General features: G+C 42.7%; 1 protein-coding gene across 3 annotated transcripts in view; it reads left to right on the top strand.

Annotated features, from left to right (window-relative positions):
- The window catches only part of LOC122551455 (protein FAM117B), a 236,934-nt gene that overhangs the window by 151,826 nt on the left and 70,713 nt on the right, over positions 1-14,395 (top strand). For all 3 annotated transcript variants that reach the window (XM_087988934.1, XM_043693382.2, XM_043693380.2), the window contains one exon: positions 14,104-14,256. In XM_087988934.1, the coding sequence (XP_087845060.1) occupies positions 14,104-14,256 (153 nt within the window). The remainder of the gene's footprint in view (positions 1-14,103; positions 14,257-14,395) is intronic.

The following is a 14,395-nucleotide window of genomic DNA, read 5'->3' on the forward strand; positions in this document are numbered from 1 at the left end:
TGCTTCGGTACATGTGACAATAAATTCAATTCAATTCAATTCAATTCTTCATTGATCCCTTTTTCCTCAAATGCTTGTATCACCTGCCTTAAAATTCAAATCTACCATTCTCTTGCATCACTTCTAATGGCAATGAGTTCCAAATTTTCACAAAAGTATTTTTTCAGAATTTTCTCTTGGATTTCTTGTGGTGAACTTATATTAATGACCTCCGTGACCTTCGCTCCTTACATCAATAATGATCCTGAATCATGATATGCGCACTTCCCCGCCCCCCCGGAAAGTCACTATCCAGTTAACCATTTACTGTGCATCCCGAATTTCCTCAAGATGATGGTTAGCTGCCATCTTTGAGCTGTCGGGATACTCGCAATGCTGTTGAGAAGGGGTTCCAGGATTTTAACCAAGCAATGGTGAAGAAACAGTGATATATATTTCTTAGTCAAAATTCTATGTGGTGGGGAACATGCATGTGTTGGTGTTCCCATGAATCTATTATCCTTGTGCTTCTAGATAGTAGCAGTTGCATATTTTGAGAAGGTCCTGGTTGAGGTGCTGTCGGGCATCACCTATATGATACGTGCACCTCTCATTTAAGTGATGCTCACCTAATTTGATTACTTTTTTTTGATGAATTGTGAAGCTTCTGGTTCATATCTTTGCCAATAGGGGCAACAATATATGTGCAGAGCATCGGAGGCTGAGGGGTGACCTTATAGAGGTTTATAAAATCATGAGGGGCATGGACAGCATGAATAGCAAGATCTTTTTCCTGTGATGCTATGACACACTTTGTTTACCTGCAAGAAAAGAATCTAGGACCAGAGGGCATGGCCTAAGAATAATAGATGCCAATTTATGATGTTTATATGTAACAAGCTGCCAGAGAACGTGGTGGAGGCGGGTATAATTATAACATTTAAAAGGGAAATGGGACTATTTCAGTTGCGGGTATCTAGTTGGCGTGGATGAGTTGGACTGAAATTTCTGTTTCCGTGCTGTATAACTGAGCCTGAGTCCATAAGTTGATGGACCAAGTCCAGCTGGATACACTTCTTTGTCTTTACATCCCTTCCATTCCGATCTATACTTTGTTCCTGCAGTAATTTTGTAGATTATCTCATATTTTTCTGACTGGTAGAGTTTGAAATTCTTGTGATATTCTCTGGCCCAAGAATATGTCCAAGAGGAGAAAACCTTCTGTACATCCAAGAATACAGAATATATAATTGTTACAGGTATACAAGTTTTGGAGCTGCAGCTGTGAACTTCTGGAATATTGTGTGCAGTTGTGGTCTCCCTCCTATTGAAAGGATGTTATGAGACTTGAAAGAGTTCTGAGAAGATTTACAAAGGTGTTGCCAGGGTTAGAAGGTTGGAGATATAGGGAGAGGCTGAATGGGCTGGAGCTGTTTTCTCTGGGATGTCGGTGACTGAGGGGTGACCTTATAAAGACATGAGAGGCATTGATAAAGACAAGGTCATTTTTCTGGAGTGGGGCAGTCCAGAACTAGAGGGCACAGGTTTAAGGTGAGGGGGGAAGATTCAAAAGGGACCTAAGGGACAACATTTTCACGCAGAGGGTGGTTTGTGTATGGAATGAGCTGACAGAGGAAATGGTGGAGGCTGATACAAATACAATATTTAAAAGGCATCTGGATGGGTATATGAATAGGCAGGATTTAGAGCGATATGGGCCAAGTGCTGGCAAATGGAACTAGATTAATTTAGGATATCTGGTTGGTTTGGACGAGTTAGATAGAAAGGTCTATTTCTGTACTGTACATGTCTGACTCTATGACTACAACTGAAATATTAATAAACCTTGTTATGCATGTCCTGACAAATTTCCATAGTGGGGTGGGGGCGCTTGAACCATGACTTTTGGTTCAGAGTTAGGGAGGGAAACGAGCCACCAGCCATGTACTTAATGCCCACTTTGAGATTTGTATGGTTAAATTGGGTTTGCAGAACAATTGGGTAGCATTAATTATGCGTTCAATTAAAATGTATGCACTCTCAATGGTTGGATATCTTTAACTGTGTTCTTTAGCTTTAAAAGGAGACATTCCATAATTGCAATCCGCACCTAAGTTAGAAACTGAGGCAAGAATTCCGTTGTTTGAGATCGGGAACAAGAAATTTTCAGTGCTGAATTTTTTTTGTTTTTCTGAGATTTCTTCGTGATTTTGTACAGCTACGGAAGTGGACATATTTTGGCAGATCTGGTCCGCAGCAGCTGCCTAATTTGAAATACACAAATGCTCTTTACATTAATCCAAGAGTTGAAATGAAACTGGCTGTTGTGAGAATAATTTTGATGGGCTGTGATTGATCGAAATCTTTATGAAGGGAGATGCTATTCGGCTCTCAACCAATGAAAGAATTTTTTTCCCCAAAATGTTGCCTCTTTCCCCAGCAGTCCTCATTCCCGCAGTGCGTGTATTAGCTGTGGATGAAATAGCTTTATTGTACCGCCGCCTCCGGTGTTTATGATGGGGGGGGTGGGGGGTGGTGTTCCTGGTCAGAACGGAGTGGGAGAGTTCATGCTGTCTGCAGTCTAGGAGGCTCCGCGAGGCACATGGCACTTTGTACGGAACTAGTGAAGTATAACAGCAAATAATAGAAAGGGTCATTTGAGATGCAGGGCGCATTTTCTGTTAAAGCTACGCAAACTTGGAGCGTCATTGAAATGCAAATGAAGGTTTATTGATGAGAGGACTCCGTGCTGCAGAAGAGAGGTGCGCCAGTCAGGCTATTTACATCCTTGGAATGTGCGGATGTTCACATTGTCGACTCGTTAGAAGGCTGTGAAATTTATCATTCGCAATGGCTGCGAGCAGGTTAATGCAGGAGGTGAGGGACTCTGTATGAGCTGGGGGAGATAAAGAAACGATGAGAGCATGCTTTCCTTCGAAGCAATCCCTTATGAGAAAAAGAGTGGTCGAAAGAGAGCCTTGATTCAAAGAGGAATATGCTGTTGGAAATGAATTTGATTATATGTAACTGATTCAGATGTATTTCAAAAAGCTACTGATAACACTAAATTGTTTGACCTGTCATGTTTAAAGTTCCTTGTTATATTTAAAAATATTGAGGGCTGGATTGGATTTTAATTTTTAAAAATGCATAGATTAATTGTTCAACAAGCAGGGACAATTGGATTAAAATTATTTACTGTACACAATTAGTCTGTTTGTTAGCACATTGGTTACTAAATCATATGGATCTCCTCAATCTGATACATATTTTTAGCTGATAAAATTAAACATTCTTATGGAGTGGGAAAAGCGGTAGTAACAGTGAATTTTCTGTAGCAGTGTGTTTTGAACACAAGGTCCTACATGAATGTTTGGATCTATTCAAACAGTTCTTATCAAATCAATTACAAATACATCTGTTTAATGTTTAGTGATTTTAGAACGTGCAGATGTCAGTCAGTATTGCCTAGATGTTGTTGTACTTCTCAAGGTTTGCAAATGAACCAATTTCTGCATTTTCTACTAAAGTAATATTACGCAATTATATTTTATTTAATCTTCTCTCCTCATGCTCTTCTCTCTCCACCCCTGCCACAATTTGTAGTACTCTGTTACATGCCACTTACTTTGACCAGAAAAGAAACAAGGCACTCTGCATTTAGGAAGTACATTAACTGATGTCACATTGTGTGAGATCAACAATTCAGCGTGGAATTGAAAGTGCAAATTTATGTCTACTGTTCCACACTTAGTGAAACATACAGGGAGCTAAGGTTTTCACTATTGTGTCCAGATATAAAAACATCAAATGTTAGAAATGCGCAGCATTAGGGGAGAACAGTTGCACGCTGGTACAGTGGAGGCCCTATGCCATGACGCCACAATAGAAATTCACACTTTTCAGTCTAGTGATTCCCCATGTATTGAAGTTTCCAAATAACCGAGGTGCCATGTAATTTGCATAGATTCTTGTCTGTGATCTGATCTCGGGTAAGCCTTGCTCTCTGTTGAGTGGTGGTGCTGATCAGAGGACTTGACTCGCATATAAAAGGGAAAAGAAGAACCATCTATTGCCAATAATGACAATTCATGACAACTTTGGTCAAGGTCCAGAGTTGGTTGCCTGCCTAAAATGGTAGATGGCCCAGACCACGGAAATTGCTCATTTTGGATAAATACAGCTAAAAATTGTAGTTAATATTCAATAGCATTTTCCCTTCCTAAAAGCATACAATCTTATGCTTGTCTGGGAATCAATTTCAGATAACTCGTACAGCCATTACAACTATTAACTCTGCAGAAAGGATTCTATCGTATACTGATTGCATAGATGATTTTGATCATCAGTCTTTCCAGCGATGAAGTGACTATTGATAAATTACTGGACTTCCCTTTGATTTCATGACAATGTTTATTTTTGGTCTTGTCAGATATGGATTATTGTGCCTTATCATATCAAAACTGAATATTTTGAAAAGGTTCAGTAGCTAAAGTGATTTATTTCAGCTAACATAGATTTGGAAAGGGGAGGAATGGCTGCACAAGGAATTCTATCTTTCCTTTATACTGAAAATGTGATTTCACAAATAACCTCATCCTGCATACAGAAGAACTGCTCCACTTATTTGAGATCTGAGAGGTGAGTTTGCACAGCTGAGTTTTAAAAAAAAAGATGCTGCTCTGCTGAGGGCTAATCATCTGAATTCTGTACATCGCTCCAGGAGTTCATCAAGCCAACATTAAAGGCTCAAACATTTTCAGCAACTCAATATCACTCCTTTCATCTTAATGTGGAACTGTTCTCTGATTAAAAGTGAATAATACCCATTCTAATTCCTCATAAAAATGAAAAACATTCATGGCTGTATGCAACAAAACCTAGCTGAGCTCGGGTGAATAATTGATAAGGAAGGTTTGTTCCACAAGTCTGCGATAACAGTCATCAGCAAGAGGAAGATATAACCACCACCCCATGAAATTTATTCTTATTACTATTACCAAATCCCTCCAACATCCTGGTGATCACCATTGGCCAGAAACTTTGTTTCGAGCAATCACTCCATTGCCCATTTGGAACTGGCCAGAGGCTGCTTATTCCACAACAAGTGACTCACCTGACTTTTCAGTGCCTGTGTTAAACTTGCAAAGCATGTTAGAAGTATTCCCCACTTGCTGAGAAACACATCCACCATCCTGAGCGTTCACCATCATAGTACAGTGACTACTGTGTGTACTACCTAGAAGATGTACTACAGCAGTCTGCCATGAGCTTCTCAGTAGTTCCCAAAGCCACAAGCCTTATCAAAGAGAAGCTGAAGTGCAATGAAATGACATTACCTACACATTAGGCAAAAGTGAGGACAGCAGATGCTGGAAACCAGAGTTTAGATCAGAGTGTTGCTGGAAAAGCACAGTAGGTCAGGTAGCATCCGAGGAGCAGGAAAATTGATGTTTCAGGCAAAAGCCCTTCATCAGGAATAGAGGCAGGAAGCTTCCAGGGTGGAGAGATAAATGGGAGGGTGGGGCTGGGAAGAAGGTAGCAAAGAGTACAGTAGGTGAATGGGGTGGGGATGGAGGTGATAGGTCAGAGGGGAGGGTGAGCGGATAGGTGGGAAGGGAGATTGGCAGGTGGGACAGGTCATGAGGATGGTGCTGAGCTGGAAGGTTGGAACTGGGGTAAGGTGGGGGGAAGGGAAATGAGGAAACTGGTGAAGTCCACATTAATGCCCTGGGGTTGAAGTGTTCCGAGGCAGAAGATGAGTCATTCTTCCTCCAGGCGTCGGGTGGTGAGGGAGCAGCAGTGGAGGAGGCCCAGGACCTGCATGTCCTCGGCAGAGTGGGAGGGAGAGTTGAAATGTTGGGCCACGGGCCACATTGCACACTGACTTGGAAATGTATTGTTGTTCATGCTTTGTTTCTGATCCAAACTCTGGGAACATATTCCCTTTTAAAATGTGGGCACATTTTCAGGAGGAGATGAATTGCACGAAAAAGAAGGGTAAGCACAATTTGAGATGGATAGTCAGTGAGAGCTACCATGGTAGTCATGTCCTAATAATTTACTAAGTCAAAATTTTATCCTTCTTTCCTGCATTTACCTTTACTGAAAGGATCACCCCCTGTTAAGGTAAAGTTCCATGGTTGCAGTTATTGTTTTAAGTACTCACTCAATATTCATTGTTTTGAGGCAGACCGGACAGAGAGTGTATTTGTCATGCAGGTGTTGCAGTTCAGTCATATTGCAGTCTGTAGTTTTCTTCAGTAGGTTTGATTAGCAATGAGGACCAAGAAGGTCAGATGAATTTTTTTCAGAAAACTTAGACCAGTTGAAGCAACCCTGCTAACTACACTGGCTAAGATTAGCATTTTCAGTTATTATTAGCTCGAGGAAAGAGTAGCTAAAGTTTGAAACTCATCCAGTGGCTCTATTGTACAGCTGATTCAATGTTATTTCATGATTGAAAGGTAAGAGATCGATACTTGTTCCGATGTACATAATTGATTTTTAGAGACTTGAATAGGATTACACATGGTTTAACAACATTAAGTATTAATGCTGAGAAGTATGCCTCTGCCCTGGATTACATTTGTATTTTTTAAAGCATCTTCATTCTATATTTAAACCTTTTCATGTGCCTTGAGTACTACTCAGAAGACTACCATTTGTTGTGAGTAGTAATTACCCTTGAGAAGCTGCCGTGAACTGCTTTTTCATCTGTTGCAGTCCATCTGATGTAGTCTCAAATACAGTGCTATTGTTAAGAAGGTATTTTAGGTTTTCAAATGTCCAGGTTTTTAACCCAGCAATTGTGAAGGAATGGTGTGTGGATGGTAAGGAACTTGTAGGTATTAGTGTTTTCAAGTGTCTGATGCCTTTGTCCACCTAGGCAGTAGATGTCGTGTGTTCATAAGGTATTGTTGAGGGAGGCTTGGCAGGCAGGCAAGCTGCTGCCACTGTGTGCCATTGATGGAAAGAATTGATGTTTAAGGTTTTGGATACACTGCTAATCAAGTGACTATTTCTCCTTGATAATGTTGGAATCAGACTTATCCAGGCAAGGGCCTGGATCAGTGGTGCTGGAAGAGCACAGCAATTCAGGCAGCATCCGAGGACAGGCAAAATCGACGTTTCGGGCAAAAGCCCTTCAGGAATAAAGGCAGAGAGCCTGAAGCGTGGAGAGATAAGCTAGAGGAGGGTGGGGGTGGGGAGTGGCATAGAGTACAATAGGTCAGGTAAAAACAATGACTGCAGATGCTGGAAACCAGATTCTGGATTAGTGGTGCTGCTAGCTTATCTCTCCACGCTTCAGGCTCTCTGCCTTTATTCCTGATGAAGGGCTTTTGCCCGAAACGTCGATTTTGCCTGTCCTCGGATGCTGCCTGAATTGCTGTGCTCTTCCAGCACCACTAATCCAGAATACAATAGGTCAGGGCTGAGGAAATGACCTGGGAGTTGCAGTGAGAGAGAGACTCCCTGAGATTCTTGTAAAGAGAGGAGGAAAACTTCTTCAAGGCAGGCATCCTTGCAAGAGGATCGCAGTAGGGTTAAAATCAACGAGGTAAAAACAATGACTGCAGATGCTGGAAACCAGATTCTGGATCAGTGGTGCTGGAAGAGCACAGCAATTCAGGCAGCATCCGAGGACAGGCAAAATCGACGTTTCGGGCAAAAGCCCTTCATCAGGAATAAAGGCAGAGAGCCTGAAGCGTGGAGAGATAAGCTAGAGGAGGGTGGGGGTGGGGACGATCCAGGCAAGTGGAGAGTATTCTATCTCTACTTGTGCTTTGTAGATGGACAGGCTTTGGGAACACAGAAGATGGATTACTTGCCACAGAATTCGAAGCTGCTCTTGAAGCCACAACATTTATATGGCTGCTCAAGTTATTTTCATGATCAGTGGTGTGAGCCGCGGTAATTATGTTGATTACTAAGTGATGATCATGATGTTGATTGTCAAAGGGAGATGGTTAGATTCTCTACTGCTGGAAGGTTGTCATTGACGGGCACTCTTGTGATACAAATGTTACTTATCACTTCGCCCAAGCTTGAATGTTGTCTGCGAATCTGGCTGCAAGTGGACATTCACTGCTTCAGTATCTGAGGAGTTCAGTTCTCAGTTTAAAAAAACTGCTTTTATTTTTTTGAAGGGCAAGACATTGGAGTGGCTCAAGATGTTTGCATGTGGGATACTATGACAAATGTGGTGGTGCCACATTATGGACTTGATGCTTTATAACATTTGAAGGTGGGACTTGGTCTTCACAAGGACTCTGGTCACTCCTACTGTGCAGGGAAATCAAGTTAGCATTGATGGACATTTTGGTTGGCATGGACCAGTTTGGGGGCCTGTCTTCCTACTGTGGGACTCTATGAATTTATCTGCAACAACTGGACTGACACCAGAAATAGATTTGTGAGGATGTGGTTAACATAGAACATAGAAGAATACAGTGCAGTACAGGCCTTTTGGCCCTCGATGTTGCGCCGATCCAAGCCCACCTAACCTACACTAGCCCACTATCCTCCATATGCCTATCCAATGCCCGCTTAAATGCCCATAATGAGGGAGAGTCCACCACTGCTAATGGCAGGGCATTCCATGAACTCTCGACTTGCTGAGTAAAGAACCTACCCCTAACATCTGTCCTATACCTACCCCCCCTTAATTTAAAGCTCTGCCCCCTTGTAATAGCTGACTCCATACGTGGAAAAAGATTCTCACTGTCGACCCTATCTAAACTCCTAATCATCTTGTACACCTCTATCAAGTCACCCCTAAACCTTCTTTTCTCCAATGAAAACAACCCCAAGTGCCTCAGCCTTTCCTCATACGATCTTTCTACCATACCAGGCAACATCCTGGTAAACCTCCTCTGCACCCGTTCCAGTGCCTCCACATCCTTCCTATAATATGGCGACCAAAACTGCACACAATACTCCAGATGCGGCCGCACTAGAGTCTTATACAACTGCAACATGACCTCAGTACTCCGGAACTCAATTCCTCTACCAAGAGGAATTCCTCTAACAAGAGTTTTATCATCGTTGTTGACTGCCATTGGTCATTTGTGACAGATATGCTATCACAGCTTAATTAGTTTTCTCTGAGCCACTGTTGGGAGATGAGCATTAAGGTCTCATATTGTATGGTCTTGCAGGTGTTTCTTCCAAGCGATATTGAATAGGGCGTACTGATTAATCAGCTTATGAGAAGATTTGAGGCATGAGACATCGTTGTCCTTTTTTGACTGGGTGCCACGAGGCTTTGTGGATCAGTAGTGAGTACTGATAACTCCCAGAGCAGCTCCCTCCCTACTGGAAAGCACTGTACAGTGACCTCTGGCAGATCTGCTCTGCTGTTGGAGTGAAAAATACCGAGGGATAATGTGGGAGAAGTCTGTTACACTGGATGTGAAGTATGTTTCTGAGAATATGATTCTTTCAATTGGTTACTTAGACTTACTATGCTACTTATTTTACTATAACTTGGCAATAGTGAGGACTGCAGATGCTGGAAAGTCAGAGTCAATAAAACGTGGAACTGGAAAAATCACAGCAGGTCAAGCAGCATCAGAAGATCAGAGGAGTCAACGTTTCGGACAGAACCCTTCCTCTGGTCTGGGGTGGAGTAAGGGGGCTATGAAATAAATAGAGGGATGGAGGGTGGGAATGGAGGAAAGGTAGGTGGGATGGCAGTAGGTGGATGCAGAAACAAGGTGAATAGCGTTGGTCAGTGGGAAGGGTGGAGCGGATAAGTGGGAAGGAAGATTGTTAGGTCAGGAGTTCAGGATGGAGAGGGAGGGCTGGACCTGGGATGAGGTGAGGGGTGGGGAGATTGGGAAGCTGGTGATTTCTGTGTTGAGGCCATAAGGTTGTAAGCTCCTGAGATGAAAGATGAGGTGTTCTTTCTCTAGTTTGTGTGTCATTGTTTTGATGGAGGCAGCCCAGGATGGACATGTCGGGGGAGGGGGTAGTTGAAATGGCTGGCAGTCGGAAGGTGGGGTTGATTGGAGCATGCAGACCACAGACGTTCTCTGAACCAATCCCCATGTTAGCACTCTGTCTCTCCGATGTAGGGAAGACCACATCAGGAAAAATGGATACAACAAATTTGGTTAGAGGAAATACAGTTAAATGTCTGCCAGACTTGGAATGATTCTTAGGGGCCTTGGATGGAGGTATAAGGGGAGGTGTGATGGCAGGTGTTGCAACTCTTGCAGCCGCAAGGAAAGGTGTTAGGTGTGGAGGAATCTCGGTGAAGAATGTGGACCTAACAAGGAAGTCGCAGAGGGAACAGGTCCTACAGAAAGTAGTTAGGGCTGGGGAAGGAAATGTATTTTTTGCTGGGGTCAAGCTGCAAGTGGCGAAAATGGCAGAGGACGATGTATTGGATTTGGAGATTGGTTGGGGGGGAAAGTGAGGATCAGAGGGTCTCTGTCCTTATTATGGTTGGGGAGGAATTTGAGACAGAGGTGTGGGAGATGGAAGCGATGCGGTTGAGGGCATCGCTGATTACAGGGGATCCTCTTCTTCCTCTCCCGCAGACCCAACCAGTCCCCCTCCACTGACACACTCATTTGCTTGGCGGAACTGCTCCTCACCCTTAACAACTTTTCCTTTGAAACCTCTCACTTCTTAAAAACCAAAGGGGCAGCAATGGGTACTCTCATGGGTCTGAGCTGTGCCTGCCTCTTCATAGAATACGTGGAATAGTACTTCTTCCACAGCTACATTATCACCAACCTCCACCTTTTCATCCACTATTTTAAAGACTATATCATTGCTGCCTTGTGTTCCCATGAGGGGTGCAAGTGGTTCATCAAGTTTACCCACACCTTCCACCCTGACCTCAAATTCACCTCGGCCATCTCTGACACCTCCCTCCCCTTCCTGGACCTCTCCGTCTCCATCTCCAGCAACCACCTTGTCAGTGATATCTATTTCAAGCCAACCAACTCTGACAGCTACCTTGACTACATCTCCCACTCCCTCCTCCTGCAAAAATGTGATACCGTACTCCCAATTCCTCCATGTCGCCGTATCAGCTTTCGGGGGGGAACGATTTCACTCCAGGACATCCCAGATGACCACCTACTTCAAGGACTGTAATTTCCCCTCTTCTGTGACCAACGATGCCATCAATTGTATCTCTTCCATCTCCCACACCTCTGCCCTCAAATCCCCCCCCAATCCTGATGAAGGGCTTGTGCCCGAAATGCTGATTCTCCTGCTCCTCAGATGCTGCCTGACCTGCTGTGCTTTTCCAGCAACACACCTTTCGATTCTGATCTCCAGCATCTGCAGTGCTCACTTTCTCCTCCATCTTCCTTCCTACCTATCTGGTCCACCCCTCCCACTGACCAATCCCATTCAACTCCTACCTGCATCCACCTATCACCATCCCACCTACCTTTCTCCCAACCCCACGCCCTCCCTCTATTTATTTTTCAGCCCTCTTCCCGGTCCTGATGAAGGATCCTGCCTGAAATGCCAACTCTCCTGCTCTTCTGATGTTGCTTGACCTGCTGTGTTTTTTCCAGTTCCACATTTTATCAACTCTAATTTCCCGACAAGCTTTCAGATTTTATTAAGAGAACTTTGCAGTTTTCTGAGCAGGGTGTGCCATTTATCATTTTTGGAGCTAAGGTTAAACCCAAGTGAACCATTCACTTTAATACATTTTTAACTTCTCTCTAATGGTTTTTGTCAACTGGCTTGCAGAACAGTTAAACATCATCCACAATGTCTAGAGTCTCTCAGACTAAGTTGGGTGAGGATGATAAATTTCCTTCCCTGAAGAACATTAATGGATCAAATGGGCTTTTACAGCAACCCAATGGTTTTGTGGTCACCATTACAAAGCCAAGTTTTAATTTTTTATTGTGAATTACATTTTTTGAATTTAAACCTTTCAGGTGAAAATTCAGCTTGTGTACCCAGAGCCTTAGAGAGACAGCAGATGAATCACTAGTTCAATAACTAAAATTGTTATACACTAACTTTTGATAGTGGTCTTGCACTTGTACCTTAACAGACTCTGGAAAATGACTATCAAGAGCGAATGGAACCTATAAAACAACTTTATACAGTCCTTTAATGTAGAACATGTCACGTGGTGAATTCCAGAAACCTGGTCTGAAATTGTGTTTTGGCGAAGAGAGATTTGAGAGTCAAGAGAGTGGATGGGGTTGGATATGAGAAGTAAAGTTTCAGTTGAATTAGTTTGTTGATGGTCCAACCAGTATTGGTCTGGTGTGTATAAGAGCTGGAGGCTTAGAGACTGAAATCAGTTGTCCTTCTAATTTGAATAGCTTGAAAGTCAGAAGTATATAGTAAAACAGGGCTCAGCAACTGGGTAAAGTCAGGTTCTGCCCAGTAACCAGGGAGGTAGATAAGAGTTTGTGACTGGACCCAATGACAGTGGCCTCAAGTTTCCCAATCTAAGACCTGCTGGACAGATTGCCAGCTGAGAAACAGTGACGCATTGTTAGAGGTAGAACTGGATGTCATTAACCCTCCTGTGGATGTTAATTCCATTTCAGTTGATGTAAATAAGTATGCCAGGGCATTTTGCATAAAATACCAAGGACAAAAAGAGATGACTTTAAAAAAAAGAGGCCAATATCAAGGGGAGATATTCAGGGATTGAAACAATAATTCTAGACAGCTCAAAAGTTCTTCAGTAACTTGAAATGCACAGGATAATCAACTGTGGAGCATACATTGCTTGACGATGGGAGGTATGAGACTTTGGAGGTATTAATAATGGTTGTGTAATCTCTATACTTGGCAATAGTCAAAATCAGGAAAGTCAAGGGTTGTTTTTCTTTGGAGTCATGAAGATCAAGAGCAGATCTCTTAAAAGGTTAAGGGACCTAGGCAAGTACTTCTTCCAATAGTAGAGGGATCAATACCCAGGAGGCATGGATTTAAGGTAAGAAGAGAGTTCAGAATTTATTTGCACTCATAAGATTATGGAAGCTTGGAATTCACTGCCTGATAATTCAATCAGAATCTCTCCTAACATTTAAACCATATTTACCTATTCACCTGCATTGCCGTAGTTTTTGGCCCATAGCCCTGGAAGCTGGAAATTAGGTAGAGCCCTCGGCAGAGGACTTCAATCTCGTCTAGTTGAAGGGTGTGATCAGATAAGTTGACTATCAACCTCACACCTAAAATACATTGTCTGACTGGAGGTGTTGTCTCCTTTATATCGATAAGACCTTAAGTTGTCTCACAGCAGTGACTTGAAGGAAATTCTGGGATTTACATATTAATCAATCAAAACCTGTACCTCCATTTTAACTGATTAAAGATTTAACAGCCATTTTAGATGTGCTTAATTTGTTTCTCGTGACTTGCATGACCCTTTGATCTTTTCCTTCTAAATTCTGTGTCTAAGGTCTTCCTCTCACTAACACCTAATTAAGGAGCATGTCTCCGAAAACTAGTGGTTTTAAATAAATCCGTTGGATTATAACCTGGTGCCATATGATTTCTTGATAAAGGGCTTATGTCCAAAACGTCGATTCTCCTACTCGGATGCTGCCTGACCTACTGTGCTTTTTCAGCACCACACTCCCTACTCTGATCTTAAGCATCTGCAGTCCTCGCTTTCTCCTGTGTGATGTTTGACCTCGGTTAGTGTCATTAGATCCTTGTTGACTGGTGTGAACATAATTGCCCAAATGGCTTTCTTTGCATGTAAACATAAATGAGTCTGTGTCAGTGATCATAGTGGTGATGACTCAGTAGGATTAGGTCTCATCAGAAGTTTTTAGATCACTGACTGGGCTATCAATTTGTCTTCCAAGACTCATCTCAAAACAACGTGGAGGTGGCTTGGCCTTAGTGCAACAGTATAATATAAATGGTTGCATGCTTTCCCCTAAACAAATCTAAGTTGCTCCTAATGAGGTCCCCTCAGCCAGATTTTCTTTGGGTGGCAATTTGAAGCTCTCAGTACTGATAGGTAGATCATCAATGAATGAAGTATTGCACCTTCTATCCTCTGTTTATAGAATTTAATTTATTGCAAATTTTGAAGCGACTTGCATTAATTTCCAGCTTTGGTGTCCTCAGTTTTGATGCAGTATTTTGTTTTTTTTTATGTCCTAGGCACCCATTCCAAAGACTGTTTTGATTCCTGTGGCAATTCCTATTTCAAAGTCGACCGTTTCCCGATTCCGTAACAGTGTTGAGGGCCTTAACCAGGAGATTGAGCGAATTATTATCAAGGAGAGTGGAGACAAAGAAGAGCAGATCATGATTGTAAGTCTTTCTTTATCTCAGGCGCCCTCTAGTGACAAGACGAGGCTGTCATTATTGTTTAGCCTGTTTACATGTGTCCAGTGCAGTTGTGGCAAAAGACTTGATCAAAAGCTGTTCAGGAAAGCGCGGGACTTAAGTA

The sequence above is a fragment of the Chiloscyllium plagiosum genome, unplaced genomic scaffold (genome assembly GCF_037043375.1).
Source record: "Chiloscyllium plagiosum isolate Xiang-an unplaced genomic scaffold, Cpla_swu_hap1 HiC_scaffold_7, whole genome shotgun sequence".
Classification (NCBI taxonomy): Eukaryota; Metazoa; Chordata; class Chondrichthyes; order Orectolobiformes; family Hemiscylliidae; genus Chiloscyllium; species Chiloscyllium plagiosum.